This window comes from Excalfactoria chinensis, chromosome 2 (genome assembly GCF_039878825.1).
Source record: "Excalfactoria chinensis isolate bCotChi1 chromosome 2, bCotChi1.hap2, whole genome shotgun sequence".
Lineage (NCBI taxonomy): Eukaryota > Metazoa > Chordata > Aves > Galliformes > Phasianidae > Excalfactoria > Excalfactoria chinensis.
In genome coordinates, this window is record NC_092826.1 from 97,579,518 (window position 1) to 97,600,846 (window position 21,329).

The 21,329-nt window shown below is 51.0% G+C and overlaps 2 protein-coding genes across 9 annotated transcripts in view; one reads left to right on the top strand and one right to left on the bottom strand.

The window, feature by feature from the left end:
- Positions 1-21,329, bottom strand: part of ELMO1 (engulfment and cell motility 1) — a 313,893-nt gene that overhangs the window by 152,359 nt on the left and 140,205 nt on the right. For all 8 annotated transcript variants that reach the window (XM_072328207.1, XM_072328212.1, XM_072328206.1 and 5 more), the window contains one exon: positions 19,445-19,553. In XM_072328207.1, coding sequence (XP_072184308.1) covers positions 19,445-19,553 — 109 coding nt within the window. The remainder of the gene's footprint in view (positions 1-19,444; positions 19,554-21,329) is intronic.
- On the top strand, positions 6,947-13,959 carry LOC140249183 (uncharacterized). Its single transcript, XM_072330557.1, has 10 exons — positions 6,947-7,318; positions 7,532-7,739; positions 11,269-11,360; positions 11,452-11,550; positions 11,797-11,921; positions 12,110-12,272; positions 12,364-12,470; positions 12,695-12,805; positions 12,957-13,075; positions 13,241-13,959. The coding sequence occupies exons 1-10, from the start codon at positions 6,947-6,949 to the stop codon at positions 13,957-13,959; spliced, it is 2,115 nt and encodes a 704-aa protein (XP_072186658.1).

Consider the following 21,329-nt stretch of genomic DNA (forward strand, 5'->3'; position numbering starts at 1 on the left):
AGTGATGGTAAATGGAGTTAAATCCAGTTGGAGACCAGTCATGAGCGGTGTCCCCCAGGGGTCGGTGCTAGGGCCTGTCCTCTTCAACATCTTTATTGATGACTTGGATGAGGGCATTGAGTGCGTCCTCAGTAAGTTCACAGATGACACCAAATTGGCAGGGAGTGTCGATCTGCCTGAGGGTAGCGAGGCCCTACAGAGAGATCTGGATAGACTGGAGAACTGGGCCGAAGCCAACGGGATGAGGTTTAACAAGACCAAATGCTGGGTCCTGCACTTTGGCCACAACAACCCCAGGCAGCGCTATAGGCTTGGGGCGGAGTGGCTGGAGGACTGTGTTGAGGAAACGGACCTGGGGGTACTGATTGATGCTCAGCTGAACATGAGCCGACAGTGTGCCCGGGTGGCCAAGAAGGCTACGAAGGAGGGCTACGAAGCTGGTGAGGGGTCTGGAGCACAGGCCTTATGAGGAGCGGCTGAGGGAACTGGGATTGTTCAGCCTGGAGAAGAGGAGGCTCAGGGGAGACCTTATAGCTCTCTATAACTTCCTGAAGGGAGGTTGTGGTGAGCTGGGGGTCGGCCTCTTCTCTCGTGTAATCAGTGATAGAACTAGAGGGAATGGTTTTCAAGCTGCGACAGGGGAGGTTCAGGCTGGACATCAGGAAGTATTACTTCTCGGAAAGGGTAGTCAGGCATTGGAATGCACTGCCCAGGGAGGAGGTAGAGTCACTGACCATGGGAGCGTTCAAGAAACGTTTGGATGTTGCGTTGAGGAATATGATTTAGCTGGGAAGTATTGGTAATCGTTGGACTAGATGATCTTCTAGGTCTTTTCCAACCTTGAAAAATTCTGTGATTCTGTAATCCAGAAGTTTAAAAAAATGCCACACATATTTTGCATTGCCTTGAGACTCCACCCAATCTACTGCAACCAAAAGAACATCCGAGAACTCTACCTCTATTTTATATTCCTAAACTCATCCCAACACAAGCAGAGAAAGCTTCACAGAAGAGAGGAAGGAGACGGAGAGGGAGAAAGAGGAGCAGAAGGAGGAGAAATCACCCTCCAGCATTTTACTGGCATTTCTGAAATGTTTACATCAGTTCCAAGACTCTGGTACTTAATGGTATAAGAAAAGACAAAAGCTAAACATGGCCACATTCCATCTCCCCATCTGATAGTAGCTTTCTATAATTATCCTTAAAGGCCATTTGATTTGATAACATGCTCATCAGGATATAACATTTCCATAATGTTTTTCAATGACTTATTAATATGCAAATATTAGGGTAAAGATTGAAAATGCAACTCAAACGTTCCTAAAATGTGACAGTGTGCTATTTAAAAAGAAGGAAAACTAAATGGCACATCAGCATTGCACAAATAAAGTACAGTCAGGGAATACAACAGGTTGAGTTCTAGATCAGTTGCACTGAAATTCCTGCAGATGTGGTAAACATTCCAAAAAATCAGAACGTGTAATTGCCAAATGCAAGGAATGAATTATTAGAAGTATCCTTCACAATACACGGGAGGAAGGAAATGGAAAGGACATCTGATGGCTACACATTCCAGGACTCGCTTCCAAATACCTGCCTGTAAAGCACACTACCACCTCACAAACAATCCTCAATACTTGTAATGCCTTTAAATACTGCACATCAGCAAAATACTATTGTACTCTCATGACACTCCGTTCCCTTCCAGACTGTAACCTTGTGACAAAACGTAATCCTGAGCAGGACAAAATATTCTCAAAGGTAGAAGACGAATATGGGTGAAATGTATGGTGATAAGGTGATCACTTTATTTTCTGATTTACTGATTGACGCTTTATTCTCACTGAGTGCTTACAGAAGCCCAAAGAACAAGTAATCAGAGGTCACGTTTTTTATTTTCCTACAAAAATATCATCTATATTCTGTGCTGAGATGTTATAAGCTTAAAAACGAAAGGAATCCAGTTGCCTCAGCTCTGCTCCGCAGCCCGCGCGCCACAGTGGCTGTTCCATTGTGATGCCATTCTTGGGTGCCCTCAGCCCCGTGAGGTCAGTGATGGCGTCACAGAGGGTGGCGCGGAACGGCCATTGTGACACGTGGGCTGTGAAGTAGACCTGAGACTGCAGGGCTCAGTCCGAGCTCAGTGCGACTTGGTGAGGTGAGCAGGGAGGAAGGGGCTGCCTGAGGCTGCCGAGGGAGGGAGGAGGGTTCCCCAGCGCTCGGAGGCCTGAGCTGCCAACTCAGCCTCGTCCCGCTTCTCCCATAGGTTGGCACGCAGAGGACGAAGCCCAGCAGTGATGGGACAGGCACTCTGCACATGGTTGCGGTCGACGCGCGCAGTGCGCGCGGAGACACAGGAGGCTGCCGGCTCGGGAGAGCCAGGTGAGAGCCAAGTATCCCTGCATCCACGGCCTGCGGCCCTGCCCCGCAGCTGGCACAGCCGGCACAGAGCAGCCCCCCTGGGACAGCCCCCGGGGGCACCTGGCCCCGCAAGGCGCTCACTGCTGTTACTCTCTCCTCTCCAGCATGTGTGTTCTGTGGCCAAGTGGATGCGGACTCGGGCATCCTTGGCCGCAAAAAATGGATGGTTGGATTTTATGTCCATGAGTTTTGTGCGGTGAGTTCCCTCGTGGCTCCTGCCACCTGCCTCCAACCTGTGATTCCCTCCTTTCTGCCCTAACTAAACCGTGCTCTTACCTCCCGTGCAGGCATTTACCAACGGTCTTTGTGGTCGCAACCGAGGTAACAGCAGGATGATGTTCCTCGTAAAAGACCTGCGATGCACAGTGAGGGAGGCAGAGCAGAGGGTGAGCATTGGACCGGAACAGGGAGCTTGGTGCCAGGAGAGCTTAGCCTGGTCCCAAGAAAGCAATCCCAGCCCCTCCTCCCAGCGCCAGGAGACATTCCTGCTCTTGCAGACCAGCCCTGGTCACCAGGCAGCTCTGCAGAGTGCCACCCAGCCCTGCCCGCATCCTGCGCCCTGCCCAGGGGTGCGGGGCCCGCTGCGTAGGCCCTGAGCCTGCAGCTGATGGGGGCTGCTCTGCTCTTTCCAGCTCTGCTTCGTCTGTGGCAGTTCGAGGGCCAGCATCACCTGCGCAGAGCCGGGATGTGAGCGGAGCTTCCATCTCCCCTGCGCCTACGAGGGTCAATGCGTCACCCAGTACTTCGGGGAGTTCAGGTAAGGGCAGCCAGGTGTGGCCTGTGGGCCTCCAACCCTGCTGTCAGCACCAGCCAAAGCAGCGAGGAACGCGCTGTGAACCTCCCAGCAGCCTGAAAGAGCCAGAGCCAAGGCCTGGGGCTCCTTCCCGTTCCTCTGCCCTCCTCGCAGCCCTTCTCACCTCGCCCGTCCCTTCCATCTTCCCCCAGGGCCTTCTGCTGGGAGCACCGCCCGCAGCAGGCAGCGCAGGCAGCACCGGAGCCGGACACGACCTGCATTATCTGCATGGAGCCCGTAGGGGACAGCAGGTCGTACGGCACCATGGTGTGCCCAGCCTGCCAACAAGCCTGGTTCCACCGGGCCTGCATCCAGGTAGGAGCCCTCCCCTCGCCCCGCGGGCACCGCAGGCGCTCAGCAGCACCAGGCCCGGCTCACACCCACACTGCTTGTGTTTCTGCTGCAGAGAATGGCCCTGTGCTCCGAGCGGCGCAGCTTCCAGTGCCCCAACTGTAGAGACGCAAAGGCATTTCTTCACGACTTGCTGACTGTGGGGATCCGAATCCCAGAGAGGTTGGTGTCCTTCAGTCGGCTCTCGAGATGTGAGGGCACAAGAGCTGTGACCGCCCAAGGACTGCCCCGGCAGGCCTGGCCCTTGGCAGCCATCAACATGGGCCTCGTTGTCATTGAGAAGCTGGAACCAGGCATAAGCTGGATGGGGATGGGTGGATTTCATGGGTTAGTTTTAGTCCCAGGCCAGTGAGTGCTCATCACATTCCCTCCCTTCTCTGGCAGAATGCCGACACAGGACGACACCAACGCCTATGCAGCACTGGCAGTGTGGCACCGACGCTGCGTGGCCAGCGACTGCCTTTACCCTCATGGCAGAGCGCGGTCAGGAGAGGGGTGAGTGTGCTCAGCTGCCCTCTGGGGCTCGGCGTGGCATCGCGGCCTCACCACGGGCTGGGGGAGCACAGACTGAGCACCAGAGCTGTGCCGGGCACTCCCTGGCTCAGGGCACTTTGTCCTCACGGCCACAACCCGTTCCTTTCCACAGACCTTGGGAGCTGCTCCTCTGCAGCTCCTGTGCTGCACGAGGCACCCACCGCCGCTGTGCCTACCTGAGTGATAGCACAACCGGATGGGAGTGCAACGCCTGTGCTGGAGAGGGCACCGGTAAGAGGCAAACAGCCGCGTGCTGCTGGGCTGGGGCCAGGCGAGGCCTGGCAGCAGCTGCTCAGAGCGGCCTTGCTCAAATCCCTCCAGCCCGGGACAAACGGGACCCAGTTCCACCCCATGGCTGGAGTTCCACCCTGCTCACCTTCCTGCCTCCCCTTACAGCCTCCAGCACCGGCTCAGGTCTTGCTGGCCTCGACACCACCAGCCAGCAGGGGCTGCAGACATCTCAAAGCTCTGTGACACCAGAGAGCGGCAGCTCCGGCACCACCAGCCAGCACGGACTGCTGGCATCTCAAAGCTCTTTGACACCAGAGAGCGGCATCTCCGGCACCACCAGCCAGGCACCATCTGAGCCAGCTAACCGCTCCAGTGTGCCTGAGAGCAGCAGCCTGTCCAGCCAGCGCAGGCCAGAATGGAGGAGACTCTGCTGGCGTTTACATCGTATGGACGACTCATGTCAGGAGTCGCAAGGGTGCTGTGGGAGCACCCACAATGCTGCCCTGAGAGCCAGCCAGGGGACATCTCGGTCCTCGAGGCACTGCCCTGCGCTGGGCTACAACCTCAGGTGCAGACAGGGACAGCGGGCCCGGACAAGAAGCCGCTCTCCATTGCAGCGCCGGGCCCCCGCATCCCCGAGCCGGCCCCAGAGACACCGAGGGAGCAGGCAGCCAGCAAGCCCAGGTGCTCAGAGCTGCACCCGCAGCTACGCCACACCGGCAGCACCGGGGTCCTCCAGGGCTTCCACAACAGCCGACGGAAGCCCATCCAGACATCCAGGGCGGGCCCGGACTCGAAGCCGCTCGCCTCTCCGTCGGCGGGCTGCGGAGACCGACAGCCAGCCCCGAAGACGCCGCACGAGCCGGGCCAGGCGGCGAGGGCCAGCCCAGGGGCGGAGCCGCTCCCGCGAACCACGTCGGGACCAGCGCATCACCAGCCGGCCCTGCTGATGCCGCGGGAGCAGCCATCTACAAGCTCCAATCCAATCATCTCTAACCCTAAACCCTAACCCTAATCCTACCCAATGTCCTCTGAATCCATCCCAATAAAACTTAATTCCCTTATGCCACTGTCAGTTTTGTTCTTCTCTGCCTTTCCGGAGGTGGGCAGCTTTAGGGCAGTCAGAATCCATGGAGGTGCTCCAGAACCATGCGGACATGGCACTGAGGGACACAGGCATTGGGCTGGTGGGGGGGATGGACTTGATGACCTTGGAGGTCTTTGCCAGTCTTCATTCCTTGACACAAGTATCCCATGGCTTTTGGATACGTGTTTACCCACCTTCACTACTACTCACATGGAAGTCAATGCAAAGTCAGCCTTAGTTTAGGCGAGGCTCCCACCAAGAACACATCCAGCCAGGGCAGTGCAGCATTGTGGGAACAAAACACCCAGCTGAACTCCGTGGTTTGGTGGTACAAATCCAAGCTAAGGGCTCTGAGCTGCTGTCACTCCACACACTCCTGCTCCACAGCCAGGAGTGCCCAGCCCCGGCAGCAAGCACACAGTCTGACGGTGCACACTGGGCTTATATTGGGAGCCCACTTCAGTAAGGGTAACCGATCCGTGCATCGGTTTGGGTGTAATTTTTAATCATTCAGCTCAATCAGAAACCTCACGTCGTGCCAAGCACCTCAGTAAGTGACAGTGCTCTTAAACATCGTAACCCGTCACACGTGGAAGGACCAAGAGCATGCTAAGTTTGGACCCCTGACAGCATCCTCGGGAGCAAACAGCTGCGCGGTGATGTGAGCGGGTGCAGGCCAGGCTGTCCTGCCCTGCGTGAGCCCCCACCAACCCCACGGCTTTGCACAATTGCAGTGCAGGCTTTGGAGAAGTGCCCTTTTGCTCGTTCCGACACAGTCTGATGCAACATGCAGCCTTTTAAAGCACGACAAATTTCAGCTGAACATCTCCATCGTTACCCTCTGTTTCTAATGCCTAATCCTAGAAACTGATAGGAGTGGCTTCTCCCAGCGTTCAAAAAGGATCTTAGGCCGAGAGTTAGGCAGATTCATTCAGAGGGCTTTAAACTAGGTATGAAGGGGGGTGGGTGTGTAACTGGGGTCACTAACACAGAGTCGGTGCGTAGCGACCCAGTGCTTGCAGGAGAGGGACGTGCTTGTAAGAACCCATGGTCTTGTGCTTTTGTGACGGAGGAGGATGACTCTATGAAGGGGCAAGGGGGTAAAGGCAGGTCTTCTAGGGATAAGCCTGATGAAGTGGTATTGGGATTAGGAGCGAGGCGAGGGGCTCGGCTGAGGTGCGCCTATACCAATGCACGCAGCATGGGAAACAAACAAGAAGAGTTGGAAGCCATTGTGAGGCAGGCAAACTATGACCTAGTTGCCATAACGGAAACATGGTGGGATTGCTCCCATGACTGGAGTGCTGCAATGGATGGCTACAAACTCTTCAGGAATGATAGGCGAGGAAGGAGGGGTGGAAAAGAAGCAGTCTAGGAGGTTCCTGGAATGCATAGAGGATAACTTCCTAATGCAGCTGGTGAGAGAGCCCACAAGACGAGCTGCTCCGCTAGACCTGCTGTTCACAAACAGGGAAGGTCTGGTGGGAGATGTGGAGGTTGGGGGCTGCCTTGGACAGAGTGACCAGGAAATGGTAGAGTTCTCAATTCTAGGTGGAGCCTGGAGGCAGAACAGCAAAACTGCCACCTTAGACTTCCGGAGGGCAGACTCTGATTTGTTCAGAAGACTAATAGGGGCAGTCCCCTGGCGTTCAGTCTTAGTGAACAAAGGGGTCCAAGATGGCTGGTCGCTCTTGAAGAAGGAAGTTTTAAAGGCGCAGGAGCGGGTGGTCCCACTGAGCCACAAAATGAGCCGGTGGAGAAGAAGACCGGCGTGGATGAATAGGGAGCTGTTCTTAAGGTTGCGGGAGAAAAAGAGAATCTACCGCCTGCGGAAGGAGGGAAGAGCAACTCAGAATGACTACAAAAAGGCTGTTAAGATGTGTAGAGGGAAAATCAGAGAGGCAAAAGCCCAGCTTGAATCTAAGCTGGCAGCTGGGGTAAAAACAAACAAGAAACTCTTTTACAAATACATCAACTGTAAGAGGAAGACAAAGGGGAATCTCCATTCTTTACTGGACGAGGCTGGGAAATTGATCACAGAGGATAAGGAAAAGGCAGAGGTTCTGAATGCCTTCTTTACGTCTGTCTTTAAAAGTCATCTCGGTTATTCCCAGGGCTCCCCACGCTCTGGCTTGGTAGCCTCGGCTGGGAAGCAGACTGAACCCCCTGTGATTCTTGAAGAAGCGGTCAGGGAATTACTGCTCCAACTGGACTGCCACAAGTCCATGGGTCCAGGTGAGATTCACCCGAGAGTGCTGAAGGAACTGGCGGAGGTGATCGCTGAGCCGCTTTCCGTTATCTTTCAGCGCTCCTTGTTAACGGGTGAGGTCCCGGAAGACTGGAGGCTTGCCGACGTGACTCCCATTTACAAGAAAGGTTGTAAGGAGGATCCGGGGAACTACAGGCCTGTTAGCCTGACCTCGGTGCCAGGGAAGGTAATGGAACAGACTGTCTTGAGGGAGATCACGCGGCAGATGTGGGATGAGCAGGAGATCAGATCTAGCCAGCATGAGTTCGTGAAGGGCAGGTTCTGCTTGTCCAATCTGATCTCCTTCTACGACCCTGTGACCCGTCTGATGGATGAAGGAAAGGCTGTTGATGTGGTCTACTTAGACTTCAGCAAAGCCTTCGACGCTGTCTCCCATGCTATTCTCCTGCAAAAGCTGGAAGCCCGTGGCTTGGATGGGTACACTCTCGGCTGGGTAAGGAGCTGTTTGGAGGGCTGGGCCCAGAGAGTGATGGTAAATGGAGTTAAATCCAGTTGGAGACCAGTCATGAGCGGTGTCCCCCAGGGGTCGGTGCTAGGGCCTGTCCTCTTCAACATCTTTATTGATGACTTGGATGAGGGCATTGAGTGCGCCCTCAGTAAGTTCACAGATGACACCAAATTGGCAGGGAGTGTCGATCTGCCTGAGGGTAGCGAGGCCCTACAGAGAGATCTGGATAGACTGGAGAACTGGGCCGAAGCCAACGGGATGAGGTTTAACAAGACCAAATGCTGGGTCCTGCACTTTGGCCACAACAACCCCAGGCAGTGCTATAGGCTTGGGGCGGAGTGGCTGGAGGACTGTGTTGAGGAAACGGACCTGGGGGTACTGATTGATGCTCGGCTGAACATGAGCCGACAGTGTGCCCGGGTGGCCAAGAAGGCTACAAAGGAGGGCTACGAAGCTGGTGAGGGGTCTGGAGCACAGGCCTTATGAGGAGCGGCTGAGGGAACTGGGATTGTTCAGCCTGGAGAAGAGGAGGCTCAGGGGAGACCTTATAGCTCTCTATAACTTCCTGAAGGGAGGTTGTGGTGAGCTGGGGGTCGGCCTCTTCTCTCGTGTAATCAGTGATAGAACTAGAGGGAATGGTTTTCAAGCTGCGACAGGGGAGGTTCAGGCTGGACATCAGGAAGTATTACTTCTCGGAAAGGGTAGTCAGGCATTGGAATGCACTGCCCAGGGAGGAGGTAGAGTCACTGACCATGGGAGCGTTCAAGAAACGTTTGGATGTTGCGTTGAGGAATATGATTTAGCTGGGAAGTATTGGTAATCGTTGGACTAGATGATCTGTACTCAGCATTGGTGAGGCCTCACCTCGAGTACTGTGTCCAGTTTTGGGCACCTCAGCACAAGAAGGACATGGAGGTACTGGAGCAGGTCCAGAGAAGGGCAACGAGGCTTGTTAAGGGCTTGGAGAATCAGCCCTATGAGGAGAGACTAAGGAAGCTGGGGCTGTTTAGCCTGAGGAAGAGGAGGCTGAGGGGAGACCTTATTGCTGTCTTCCAGTACCTGAAAGGTTCTTACAGTGAGAGTGGGGCAGGTCTATTCTCACTACTGACTTGTGACAGGACGAGGGGAAATGGCCTCAAGTTGCGCCAGGGCAAGTTTAGGTTGGATATTAGAAAGAACTTCTTTACAGAAAGGGTGGTTAGGTACTGGAATGGGCTCCCCAAGGAGGTGGTTGAATCGCCATCCCTGGATGTGTTTAAGAGCCGCTTGGATGTGGTACTCAGGGATATGATTTAGCAGAGGTTTGTTGTTGTGGTATTGTTTTGTGGTTGTTTTTTAAGAGATAGGCTACTGGTTAGGCTGCGGTTGGACTTGATGATCTTCAAGGTCTTTTCCAACCTGAGTAATTCTATGATTCTATGATTCTATGATCTTCTAGGTCTTTTCCAACCTTGAAAAATTCAGTGATTCGGTAATCCAGAAGTTTAAAAAAATGCCACACATATTTTGCATCACCTTGAGACTCCACCCAATCAACTGCAACCAAAAGAACATCCGAGAACTCTACCTCTATTTTATATTCCTAAACTCATCCCAACACAAGCAGAGAAAGCTTCACAGAAGAGAGGAAGGAGAAGGAGAGGGAGAAGGAGGAGCAGAAGGAGGAGAAATCACCCTCCAGCATTTTACTGGCATTTCTGAAATGTTTACATCAGTTCCAAGACTCTGGTACTTAATGGTATAAGAAAAGACAAAAGCTAAACATGGCCACATTCCATCTCCCCATTTGATAGTAGCTTTCTATATTTATCCTTAAAGGTCATTTGATTTGATAACATGTTCATCAGGATATAACATCTCCATAATGTTTTTCAATGACTTATTAATATGCAAATATTAGGGTAAAGATTGAAAATGCAACTCAAACGTTCCTAAAATGTGACAGTGTGCTACTTAAACAGAAGGAAAACTAAATGGCACGTCAGCATTGCACAAATAAAGTACAGTCAGGGAATACAACAGGTTGAGTTCTAGATCAGTTGCACTGAAATTCCTGCAGATGTGGTAAACATTCCCAAAAATCAGAACGTGTAATTGCTAAATGCAAGGAATGCATTATTAGAAGTATCCTTCACAATACACGGGAGGAAGGAAATGGAAAGGACATCTGATGGCTACACATTCCAGGACTCGCTTCCAAATACCTGCCTGTAAAGCACACTACCACCTCACAAACAATCCTCAATACTTGTAATGCCTTTAAATACAGCACATCAGCAAAATACTATTGTACTCTCATGACACTCCGTTCCCTTCCAGACTGTAACCTTATGACAAAACGTAATCCTGAGCAGGACAAAATATTCTCAGTGGTAGAAGACCAATATGGGTGAAATGTATGGTTATAAGGTGATCACTTTATTTTCTGATTTACTGATTGACACTTTATTCTCACTGAGTGCTTACAGAAGCCCAAAGAACAAGTAATCAGAGGTCACGTTTTTTATTTTCCTACAAAAATATCATCTATATTCTGTGCTGAGATGTTATAAGCTTAAAAACGAAAGGAATCCAGTTGCCTCAGCTCTGCTCCGCAGCCCGCGCGCCACAGTGGCTGTTCCATTGTGATGCCATTCTTGGGTGCCCTCAGCCCCGTGAGGTCAGTGATGGCGTCACAGAGGGTGGCACGGAACGGCCATTGTGACACGTGGGCTGTGAAGTAGACCTGAGACTGCAGGGCTCAGTCCGAGCTCAGTGCGACTTGGTGAGGTGAGCAGGGAGGAAGGGGCTGCCTGAGGCTGCCGAGGGAGGGAGGAGGGTTCCCCAGCGCTCGGAGGCCTGAGCTGCCAACTCAGCCTCATCCCGCTTCTCCCATAGGTTGGCACGCAGAGGACGAAGCCCAGCAGTGATGGGACAGGCACTCTGCACATGGTTGTGGTCGACGCGCGCAGTGCGCGCGGAGACACAGGAGGCTGCCGGCTCGGGAGAGCCAGGTGAGAGCCAAGTATCCCTGCATCCACGGCCTGCGGCCCTGCCCCTCAGCTGGCACAGTCGGCACAGAGCAGCCCCTGGGACAGCCCCCGGGGGCACCTGGCCCCGCAAGGCGCTCACTGCTGTTACTCTCTCCTCTCCAGCATGTGTGTTCTGTGGCCAAGTGGATGAGGACTCGGGCATCCTTGGCCGCAAAAAATGGATGGTTGGATTTTATGTCCATGAGTTTTGTGCGGTGAGTTCCCTCGTGGCTCCTGCCACCTGCCTTCAACCTGTGATTCCCTCCTTTCTGCCCTAACTAAACCGTGCTCTTACCTCCCGTGCAGGCCTTTACCAACGGTCTTTGTGGTCGCAACCGAGGTAACAGCAGGATGATGTTCCTCGTAAAAGACCTGGGATGCACAGTGAGGGAGGCAGAGCAGAGGGTGAGCATTGGACCGGAACAGGGAGCTTGGTGCCAGGAGAGCTTAGCCTGGTCCCAAGAAAGCAATCCCAGCCCCTCCTCCCAGCGCCAGGAGACATTCCTGCTCTTGCAGACCAGCCCTGGTCACCAGGCAGCTCTGCAGAGTGCCACCCAGCCCTGCCCGCATCCTGCGCCCTGCCCAGGGGTGCGGGGCCCGCTGCGTAGGCCCTGAGCCTGCAGCTGATGGGGGCTGCTCTGCTCTTTCCAGCTCTGCTTCGTCTGTGGCAGTTCGAGGGCCAGCATCACCTGCGCAGAGCCGGGATGTGAACGGAGCTTCCATCTCCCCTGCGCCTACGAGGGTCAATGCGTCACCCAGTACTTCGGGGAGTTCAGGTAAGGGCAGCCAGGTGTGGCCTGTGGGCCTCCAACCCTGCTGTCAGCACCAGCCAAAGCGGCGAGGAACGCGCTGTGAACCTCCCAGCAGCCTGAAAGAGCCAGAGCCAAGGCCTGGGGCTCCTTCCCGTTCCTCTGCCCTCCTCGCAGCCCTTCTCACCTCGCCCGCCCCTTCCATCTTCCCCCAGGGCCTTCTGCTGGGAGCACCGCCCGCAGCAGGCAGCGCAGGCAGCACCGGAGCCGGACACGACCTGCATTATCTGCATGGAGCCCGTAGGGGACAGCAGGTCGTACGGCACCATGGTGTGCCCAGCCTGCCAACAAGCCTGGTTCCACCGGGCCTGCATCCAGGTAGGAGCCCTCCCCTCGCCCCGCGGGCACCGCAGGCGCTCAGCAGCACCAGGCCCGGCTCACACCCACACTGCTTGTGTTTCTGCTGCAGAGAATGGCCCTGTGCTCCGAGCGGCGCAGCTTCCAGTGCCCCAACTGTCGAGACGCAAAGGCATTCCATCGCGACTTGCTGACTGTGGGGATCCGAATCCCAGAGAGGTTGGTGTCCTTCAGTCGGCTCTCGAGATGTGAGGGCACAAGAGCTGTGCGCCCGCCCAAGGACTGCCCCGGCAGGCCTGGCCCTTGGCAGCCATCAACATGGGCCTCGTTGTCATTGAGAAGCTGGAACCAGGCATAAGCTGGATGGGGATGGGTGGACTTCATGGGTTAGTTTTAGTCCTGGGCCAGTGAGTGCTCATCACATTCCCTCCCTTCTCTGGCAGAATGCCGACACGGGACGACACCAACGCCTATGCAGCACTGGCAGTTTGGCACCGACGCTGCGTGGCCAGCGACTGCCTTTACCCTCATGGCAGAGCGCGGTCAGGAGAGGGGTGAGTGAGCTCAGCTGCCCTCTGGGGCTCGGCGTGGCATCGCGGCCTCACCACGGGCTGGGGGAGCACAGACTGAGCACCAGAGCTGTGCCGGGCACTCCCTGGCTCAGGGCACTTTGTCCTCACGGCCACAACCCGTTCCTTTCCACAGACCTTGGGAGCTGCTCCTCTGCAGCTCCTGTGCTGCACGAGGCACCCACCGCCGCTGTGCCTACCTGAGTGATAGCACAACCGGATGGGAGTGCAACGCCTGTGCTGGAGAGGGCACCGGTAAGAGGCAAACAGCCGCGTGCTGCTGGGCTGGGGCCAGGCGAGGCCTGGCAGCGGCTGCTCAGAGCGGCCTTGCTCAAATCCCTCCAGCCCGGGACAAACGGGACCCAGTTCCACCCCACGGCTGGAGTTCCACCCTGCTCACCTTCCTGCCTCCCCTTACAGCCTCCAGCACCGGCTCAGGTCTTGCTGGCCTCGACACCACCAGCCAGCAGGAGCTGCAGACATCTCAAAGCTCTGTGACACCAGAGAGCGGCAGCTCCGACACCACCAGCCAGGCACCATCTGAGCCAGCTAACCGCTCCAGTGTGCCTGAGAGCAGCAGCCCGTCCAGCCAGCGCAGGCCAGAATGGAGGAGACTCTGCTGGCGTTTACATCGTATGGACGACTCATGTCAGGAGTCGCAAGGGTGCTGTGGGAGCACCCATCATGCTGCCCTGAGAGCCAGCCAGGGGACATCTCGGTCCTCGAGGCACTGCCCTGCGCTGGGCTACAACCTCAGGTGCAGACAGGGACAGCGGGCCCGGACAAGAAGCCGCTCTCCATTGCAGCGCCGGGCCCCAGCATCCCCGAGCCGGCCCCAGAGACAACGCGGGAGCAGGCAGAGAGCAAGCCCAGGTGCTCAGAGCTGCACCCGCAGCTACGCCACACCGGCAGCACCGGGGTCCTCCAGGGCTTCCACAACAGCCCACGGAAGCCCATCCAGTCATCCAGGGCGGGCCCGGACTCGAAGCCGCTCGCCTCTCCGTCGGCGGGCTGCGGAGACCGACAGCCAGCCCCGAAGACGCCGCACGAGCCGGGCCAGGCGGCGAGGGCCAGCCCAGGGGCGGAGCCGCTCCCGCGAACCACGTCGGGCCCAGCGCATCACCAGCCGGCCCTGCTGATGCCGCGGGAGCAGCCATCTACAAGCTCCAATCCAATCATCTCTAACCCTAAACCCTAACCCTAATCCTACCCAATGTCCTCTGAATCCATCCCAATAAAACTTAATTCCCTTATGCCACTGTCAGTTTTGTTCTTCTCTGCCTTTCCGGAGGTGGGCAGCTTTAGGGCAGTCAGAATCCATGGAGGTGCTCCAGAACCATGCGGACGTGGCACTGAGGGACACAGGCAGTGGGTTGGTGGGGGGGATGGACTTGATGACCTTGGAGGTCTTTGCCAGTCTTCATTCCTTGACACAAGTATCCGATGGCTTTTGGATACGTGTTTACCCACCTTCACTACTACTCACATGGAAGTCAATGCAAAGTCAGCCTTAGTTTAGGCGAGGCTCCCACCAAGAACACATCCAGCCAGGGCAGTGCAGCGTTGTGGGAACAAAACACCCAGCTGAACTCCGTGGTTTGGTGGTACAAATCCAAGCTAAGGGCTCTGAGCTGCTGTCACTCCACACACTCCTGCTCCACAGCCAGGAGTGCCCAGCTCCGGCAGCAAGCACACAGTCTGACGGTGCACACTGGGCCTATATTGGGAGCCCACTTCAGTAAGGGTAACCGATCCGTGCATCGGTTTGGGTGTAATTATTAATCACTCAGCTCAATCAGAAACCTCACGTCGTGCCAAGCATCTCAGTAAGTGACAAGGCTCCTAAAGATCACAACCCGTCACACGTGGAAGGACCAAGAGCATGCTAAGTTTGGACCCCTGACAGCATCCTCGGGAGCAAACAGCTGTGCAGTGATGTCAGCGGGTGCAGGCCAGGCTGTCCTGCCCTGCGTGAGCCCCCACCAACCCCACGGCTTTGCACAAGTGCAGTGCAGGCTTTGGAGAAGTGCCCTTTTGCTCGTTCCGACACAGTCTGATGCAACATGCAGCCTTTTAAAGCACGACAAATGTCAGATCAAGCCTTTCCTTGAGACATCCAGAGCTCTTTCTGTGCCCACAGTGTCAAGAGACGGGCCTCCTGTGCACAAGAGCGGGGTGGGCTAATGGCAGAATGCCACATAGTTGATCCACCCCCATTAGGGGCCAGGATATGATTTACAGAAACTTCTGCTCCAGGAGACACCAATGAGAACCTTCTTCTCCTCCAGACAGGGGGCTCCATACAGAGCTCCATACAGGGGCTCCTCGCCCATACACACAAACACCTGCAGATGCAGAGGGGTGCCAGGCTGTGTAAGTGGTGCCCAGGGACAGGAGGTGGTGGGCACAATGTGGAGCACAGGAGGCTCCCTCTGAGCATCAGCAAATGCTTCTGAGCTGTGGCAGGACTTAGCTCATCACTCTTGCATCACCTCCTCCCCAGCTGCCTGGATGTGCAGCCTGACCTGACAGCACGCTATGCCATGGAATGGTGGGGGGATCTGAAGGATCCTGTAGGTCCAACCCTCTGCCTTGGGCTGGGTGCCAGGCACAAGGGCAGGATCCCACCCAAGCCGACCTTCACTGCCTCCAGGGGCACCCACAGCTGTCTCACTGCTCCTAACGACAGAGGTAGCAATGAATTATCTTGCTCAAAAGGTGCCTGCAGCAGCTTTGCTTATGTTCTTAATGATTACAGTGGATGTTTTGCAGGAACTCCAAAGTTTAGCACAAACATGAAGAGATCACGACTTTTTAGATTAAGAAAAGGTTAATTACAAAAAAAGAAAAAGAGGAAAGATCTCCTTTGGAAAAAGGAGTTTCGTTCTCTCTATTCTCTCTTTCCCAAAGGACTGTGCCACCAAACAGGAGGGGAGGAATGTCTAATAAAGTGAGATTTCAATAGCATACAAAAATATAACTCAGATGACTTCACAAGTTATTCACTTGGCATGAAGAAGGGTGAGGATATTTAATGTCTCTACACCTAGAATGGAATTTGCAAGTAATGTTTCCAAAGTGACCCTTAAAACTAAAGACCAATATAGATCTTAGATTTTTTTTTTCCCCCATCACTGAAACTGTTTTCAAAGCTGGCTGAATGGTGGCCTTCACTCAAGATATGGTGAACTCTTGCTACAACTAAGGGTAATCTGATATGTTATTGTTTGGGGATAAAGACGTGGATATAAGGAAGAAGGCTTTTACAGTGAGGGTGGTGAGGGGTTGGAACAGATTGCTCAGAGATGAGGTGGAAGCCTCATCCCTGGAGACATTCAAGGCCAGGTTGGATCAGGCTCTGAGCAACCTGATCTAGCTCTGGGTGTTCCTGTTCATTGCAGGTGAGTTGAACTAGATGAGCGTTACAGGTCCCTTCCAACTCTAGGGATTCTATGCTTCAGTGATTCTATCCTATGTGTATATGTAAGAATGAATGAACTAAAAAGCTAAGATAGAGGAGGTTAAAATTTCTTTTTAACTATTTTATTATACATTAAGGATAGGATTAAAAGTTCAAGATTGCTATCTTTAAATTGCTTTTACAATCTACCTCCTTGGTAAGAGAAGTTTTCCAGCTTCCTAACAAACACCTCCTGACTCTTTAACTGCAATAGTCTCCAGAAGATGAAACAGCAAGAAGAAACATAAGAACATTAAAAATTCCCTTATCTAATTTTATTTACTATTTCTGGGGCTTTTCTCTATTTAAATTTAAGAGGAGGAGGAGGAGGAGGAGGGTGAAAAGGCAATTAACTTTCAAGAAAGGGGAAAAAAAATTAAATATGACACTCAGTTATAAAAATACTAGATTTGCTGGAGCAAAATGAAAAATCAACCCAGGCATGCTTTCAAGCGTAGAATGCTGATCATGCAGTGACCAATATGGTTTCAGGGAAAGAAGAGAAAAAAAAACCCTACACTGCACATTGAGGATTGTGCAAAGCAGAAAAAAACTTCCTGGCCCTTGCAGCAATCAGCTTACTCCTTGAAGCATGAGATTTGATTACCTTCATCTCAGCAGGCACAACCACGAGCATTACTATATACCTACTAAATACCCAGCACGTTCTATTTGACAAAAGAGACAGTGATGCCCAGTTCAATTCTGCAACCTGGGCAATAATTGCAACAAAATCTATAGCAAGAACATACGTGAGCAGCATAAAAGGAGTTATAATCTATTGCATTTAGATCTTTTCTTTTGAGGAAAAATGTCTTATGAATGAATCAAACCAAACAGAAGCCTATGAAAATTAAATTCTCCACAATAAGAAAGCAAAAATACCCAGAAAAGATGTTATCTGATAGAATCTTTAGAACAATATATATCTCCAACATGTGGCATAGACCCCTGTGGTTTGCCAAAGTTTGAGGGCAGATTTTTCCAGAATCCCCTAAACACTGCCCATCAAAACAACTACACGGGAACATAAGCAGTTCAACATCTGCGTCCTGCTCAAAAAAGATAGCAATACACACTCAGTCTGACATGCCTTAACTATAGAATAACTTCAGGCATGCAATGATATTGGCTTATAAACATCTTCAGACTGTGACAGCATTGAGGACAGCTGCCTGTCTGCACGCATCACTAATCTACTGTCCAGCCAGGAGCTAAAATACAGCAATTTTTGTTGTTGTTGTTGTTGTTATTTAACTACAGCGTTAGTGACTGCCTATAAAACCAAGAGTCTGTTGAGAAGATGTTTGTCTCTGAAGCATGTATGTCATGTAGCAAAACTTGAAGGAAGATGAGGGAAGATGGAGGTTATCTTAGTTTTCATAGCTACTAAGGAGGAAATACAAATGGCCTGCTCTGGGCAAATTTGTCAGTGTATCAGAGTAGTGGAGTGTCAAAGAACCTTACCCTGTAGGAGGGGGATGTGAGCAAATGCTGGGGTGAGAATGTTGCTGTCTGATGTCAGCTCTAATCCTCTGCTAGGATGGATGCAGTGCTTGAAAGGACCGAAAGAAATGGTAAAATGTCTTCCCGTTGCCTAAAGGTATTTAATGCAACGGAGAAAAGGCAATATAATCAGCATTAAAGTGTTCTTCATAAATAATGGACAGTCTAGCAGCTTTTATCTACTTGGCACTTCAAGGAAGTTTTTACCGTTGAATATTTCATGAGTAAAAGGTAATTTATTGTGGCTTTTAAATTATAGACTTCATAAACTATTAGAAACAAGTTCTGTATCCCTGTACAGTAATGACCAGTTATGAATTTCTAAAGAAACACTGGCAGCTCTAAATGCATATTTTGAAACATAACACTGATGAACTAGCAGAGACACCTCAGCCCTAGACTGTAGCTGATGATTTTTAAGACGTCCAATCCTATTAATCAATACAGCATTTATTTGCAAACACTTGAATGTACCTTTACCTAAGATGTCAGTTCCAGCTTGCACTTGTCAACAAAATACTGATCCCAGGTCAATTAGGATGCACATCTGCGATAGTAATTTTCAAGAAATCTGTTTCCTGTATATCATTGTAAAAGTGTACCTTATAACAGCCTTTGTAAGTTACAGATAGAATTCCACATAAACAAAACCATTAAGGAAGCATACTGGCAAACAGGCAAATCATCAAGATGAATTAGAGGCAACCTTGGCTCCCTCCCCTGTGAATATAAAGCTACAATGCAACCTTACTGCCACATCCAGAAACAGATGCTCTGGAGGTGTAGATTAGTGAGACTTCACAGAAACCACTGGTGCTACAGCTGGTTTCTATCAGCAGAAGCACCAGTGCATTTCTCAACATCAAACCTGTCCATACTACTTTCAAAGAGCTATGAAAAGGTACCACGAGAACTTGCTGCAAACGAACACACCCATCATCCACTGGCTTTCAGCTTACACAACACCAAAGGAAATGGCACTAAGGCAAACTCCCTTAGCCAGAGCTGGAGCTATTCCTGGGAAAATTTTTACTTTTTCTTCTACCCTCTTGTTTCCAAACTATAGAGTTACTCCAAATAAAGATATGATATAATTTTCTTTCTACAATCAAGACAGCAAGAATGACTTTCATATTTTCTTTATATAAAGACTGAACACCCAACTCAAAAGTCTAAGAACGAGGTTGGAACACGAAAGTCCGTATCTCCAGAAGTTAGAAGCTCATTCCCTCTGTATTAAAATACAGTATTTCATTTCATAGTGTTAGAATAAATGATACAGACTAGATAAGCAATCTCAAAATGAATGATTGTGCTATTCATAAAGCCAATCTAAAGATAAGCCCACAGAATGGTAAGAAGTCTCCTCCATTGAGGATGACCAAGTCACTGGGTGGGACATGAACTGATCACTCTGAAAATGATGCCACTGCCCTGTTTCATACAGAAGAAATTCAAAGACAGGATACCCCTTCCCGCTACTCCACTCTCATCCCTGGAATGTCTGCAAAGTAGTATGATGGATGGAAAAATAGGTATAGTCAATTTGAACGTTAGTGTTCAATATATAATCATACTGAGAAGAATAAAATCACTGCTTCATGTACCACTGGACTCAATCCACAGTTCTTAGAGGTCAAATAAACGGGCCAACTTACGTAGCTCTCCTACTTTCAGTATTTCACACAGCATCTTTGTGAGCTCAATGCTACTTCGGCCAAACGGGCACTCATGCTTGTCTTCTCGACTACTGTTCTCCAGGACAATCTGAAGTAGGAATCAAAATAGAAAACAATCAGTTTGAAGAATCCATCAGCTGAAGCACTCTTCTCCACATCCAGCATTTACAAAACATTTACCGGGTTGAATCCAGTAATCTTTTCATACACTTTAATCTTTCCCCCAGCTAAATGGCAGAGAAGTTTGTTAACACACAAAAAAATAATAATGTCTTAAAGGAGAAATGTTGCCTCCCTATGCCCAAAGCAGCAACACAGAAGCAGTGCCATTCCAGGGCTGATTCAGACGCTGTGTCATTTCTATGCAACACTGATCAACACCAGCGGAAGGAATTGCAGAAGAAACCAAGGAGAAAGAAAAGAGAAAGAAATAACTTAGTACCAAATGTGCAAGTTAAAGGAAATGAGATAAAATGATTTAGAGTCGTGAATGCATCTAGAAGGAACTGTAAATAACAAAAGCTGTATAGCTGGATTCAGGCTCCACAAAAGATCCAAGTGACAAAAATCATGTTCAAGCCAATGTGCTCAATTTCTCCACTGCAGAAGAAACTTGCACTTGTGTGCAGATCATTTCAGCAAACTCTCACTCTTGCATCAAGCAATGAATGCTGCAAAAACAGTTTGAGGAAAGTCTTTGTATTCCCAGTTGAATGACAATGCAAAAGAAATGGGAAAAAATAACCACCTGGGCATTTTTGCACCATTAGGTTCTGCTCTATCAGATACCATTCAGAATAAATCCTTCCTCGGCACTACAACTAAAAAAGAGGTTACACTGTGGGTGAAAGATGAGTTATGAAAATAATACAGACGTCACTGAAGGTGTGAACCGGAAAAGAAAGTAAAATAGGGGCTAGAGAAAAAAAAAAACAACAACAAAACTTCTCAAAACAGTTTTGCAATAAGAATTGTCACTGCAGGACCAAACTTTGATACTGGCTTCGAAAGAGGAAAAAAATACAACTTAAACAGCTGCTGCACAGCTTGGGAGTGAGGGAGAGGAAAAAAACGTGAATTTCAAAGGTAAGATGTATTGCCAAGCATTGAAGAACCTCAGAAGCTCTCTAAATTTTATTTCCAAACAAGTTTCGACACCGTTCTTTGATTTGCATTCCTCCTGCCTCCTTAACTCCTATTTTCATGTTTTCTTTTAATTTATTTTTCAGTCTTTCAAGTTTGTCAGCAAGGAAAGTTTCCAAAGAGGTAAAACAATCCTGCTTCCCAACATGACCGTTGTGCTCCCCTCTAGAAATCCTGGAGTCTCCATTAAACCCTGATTTGTAAAATGCTCCTAGGCTGGAACTTTGCCACAAACAATCTGGTGATGGAAAACAGGTGTGATGCATCACTGGATGCCAGCAAAGCAAAGCCTTTTCCACTCCCCCAGGTCTCAGTAGTGACTGTCACATATCCATGCCCTCTTGTGAGCACAAGCCTTTGCCATCAGGCAGTCAGTAAAAGTGTGCAAAAAAGAGAGAAAAGCCAAAAGCACGTAGGAAAGTTACTTGCTTCACATGGCATGCCCAAATCTCTTCATGCAGAAGTATCTATTTTAGTCTTTCTGTACAAAGGGCAACCTCTTGCTGTTACTCTGCTTCTAACACACCCTTGGGGATGTAAAATGAATGTTGTTCTTCGTGTCGTGAAAGTGGATAATTGCTTTGTTTTTCAACATTCTCTATCTATTTTTCACCTAGACTTCCCACCAGAAGCTGGGAAAGTTACTTGGGATTTCATAAACATTTGACCCTGCCAATTTTTGCTAGACTTTCCCAGCAGGGTGGTGTCAGACTCGCATTCA

Excerpts from the sequence above, each read along its gene's own strand:
- LOC140249183 (XM_072330557.1), top strand. The coding sequence starts at position 6,947 with ATGGTAGAGTTCTCAATTCTAGGTGGAGCCTGGAGGCAGAACAGCAAA. Across the intron at positions 11,361-11,451 it reads ATGTCCATGAGTTTTGTGCG|GCCTTTACCAACGGTCTTTG; the intron begins GTGAGTTCCCTC and ends CCTCCCGTGCAG. Across the intron at positions 11,922-12,109 it reads CAGTACTTCGGGGAGTTCAG|GGCCTTCTGCTGGGAGCACC; the intron begins GTAAGGGCAGCC and ends ATCTTCCCCCAG.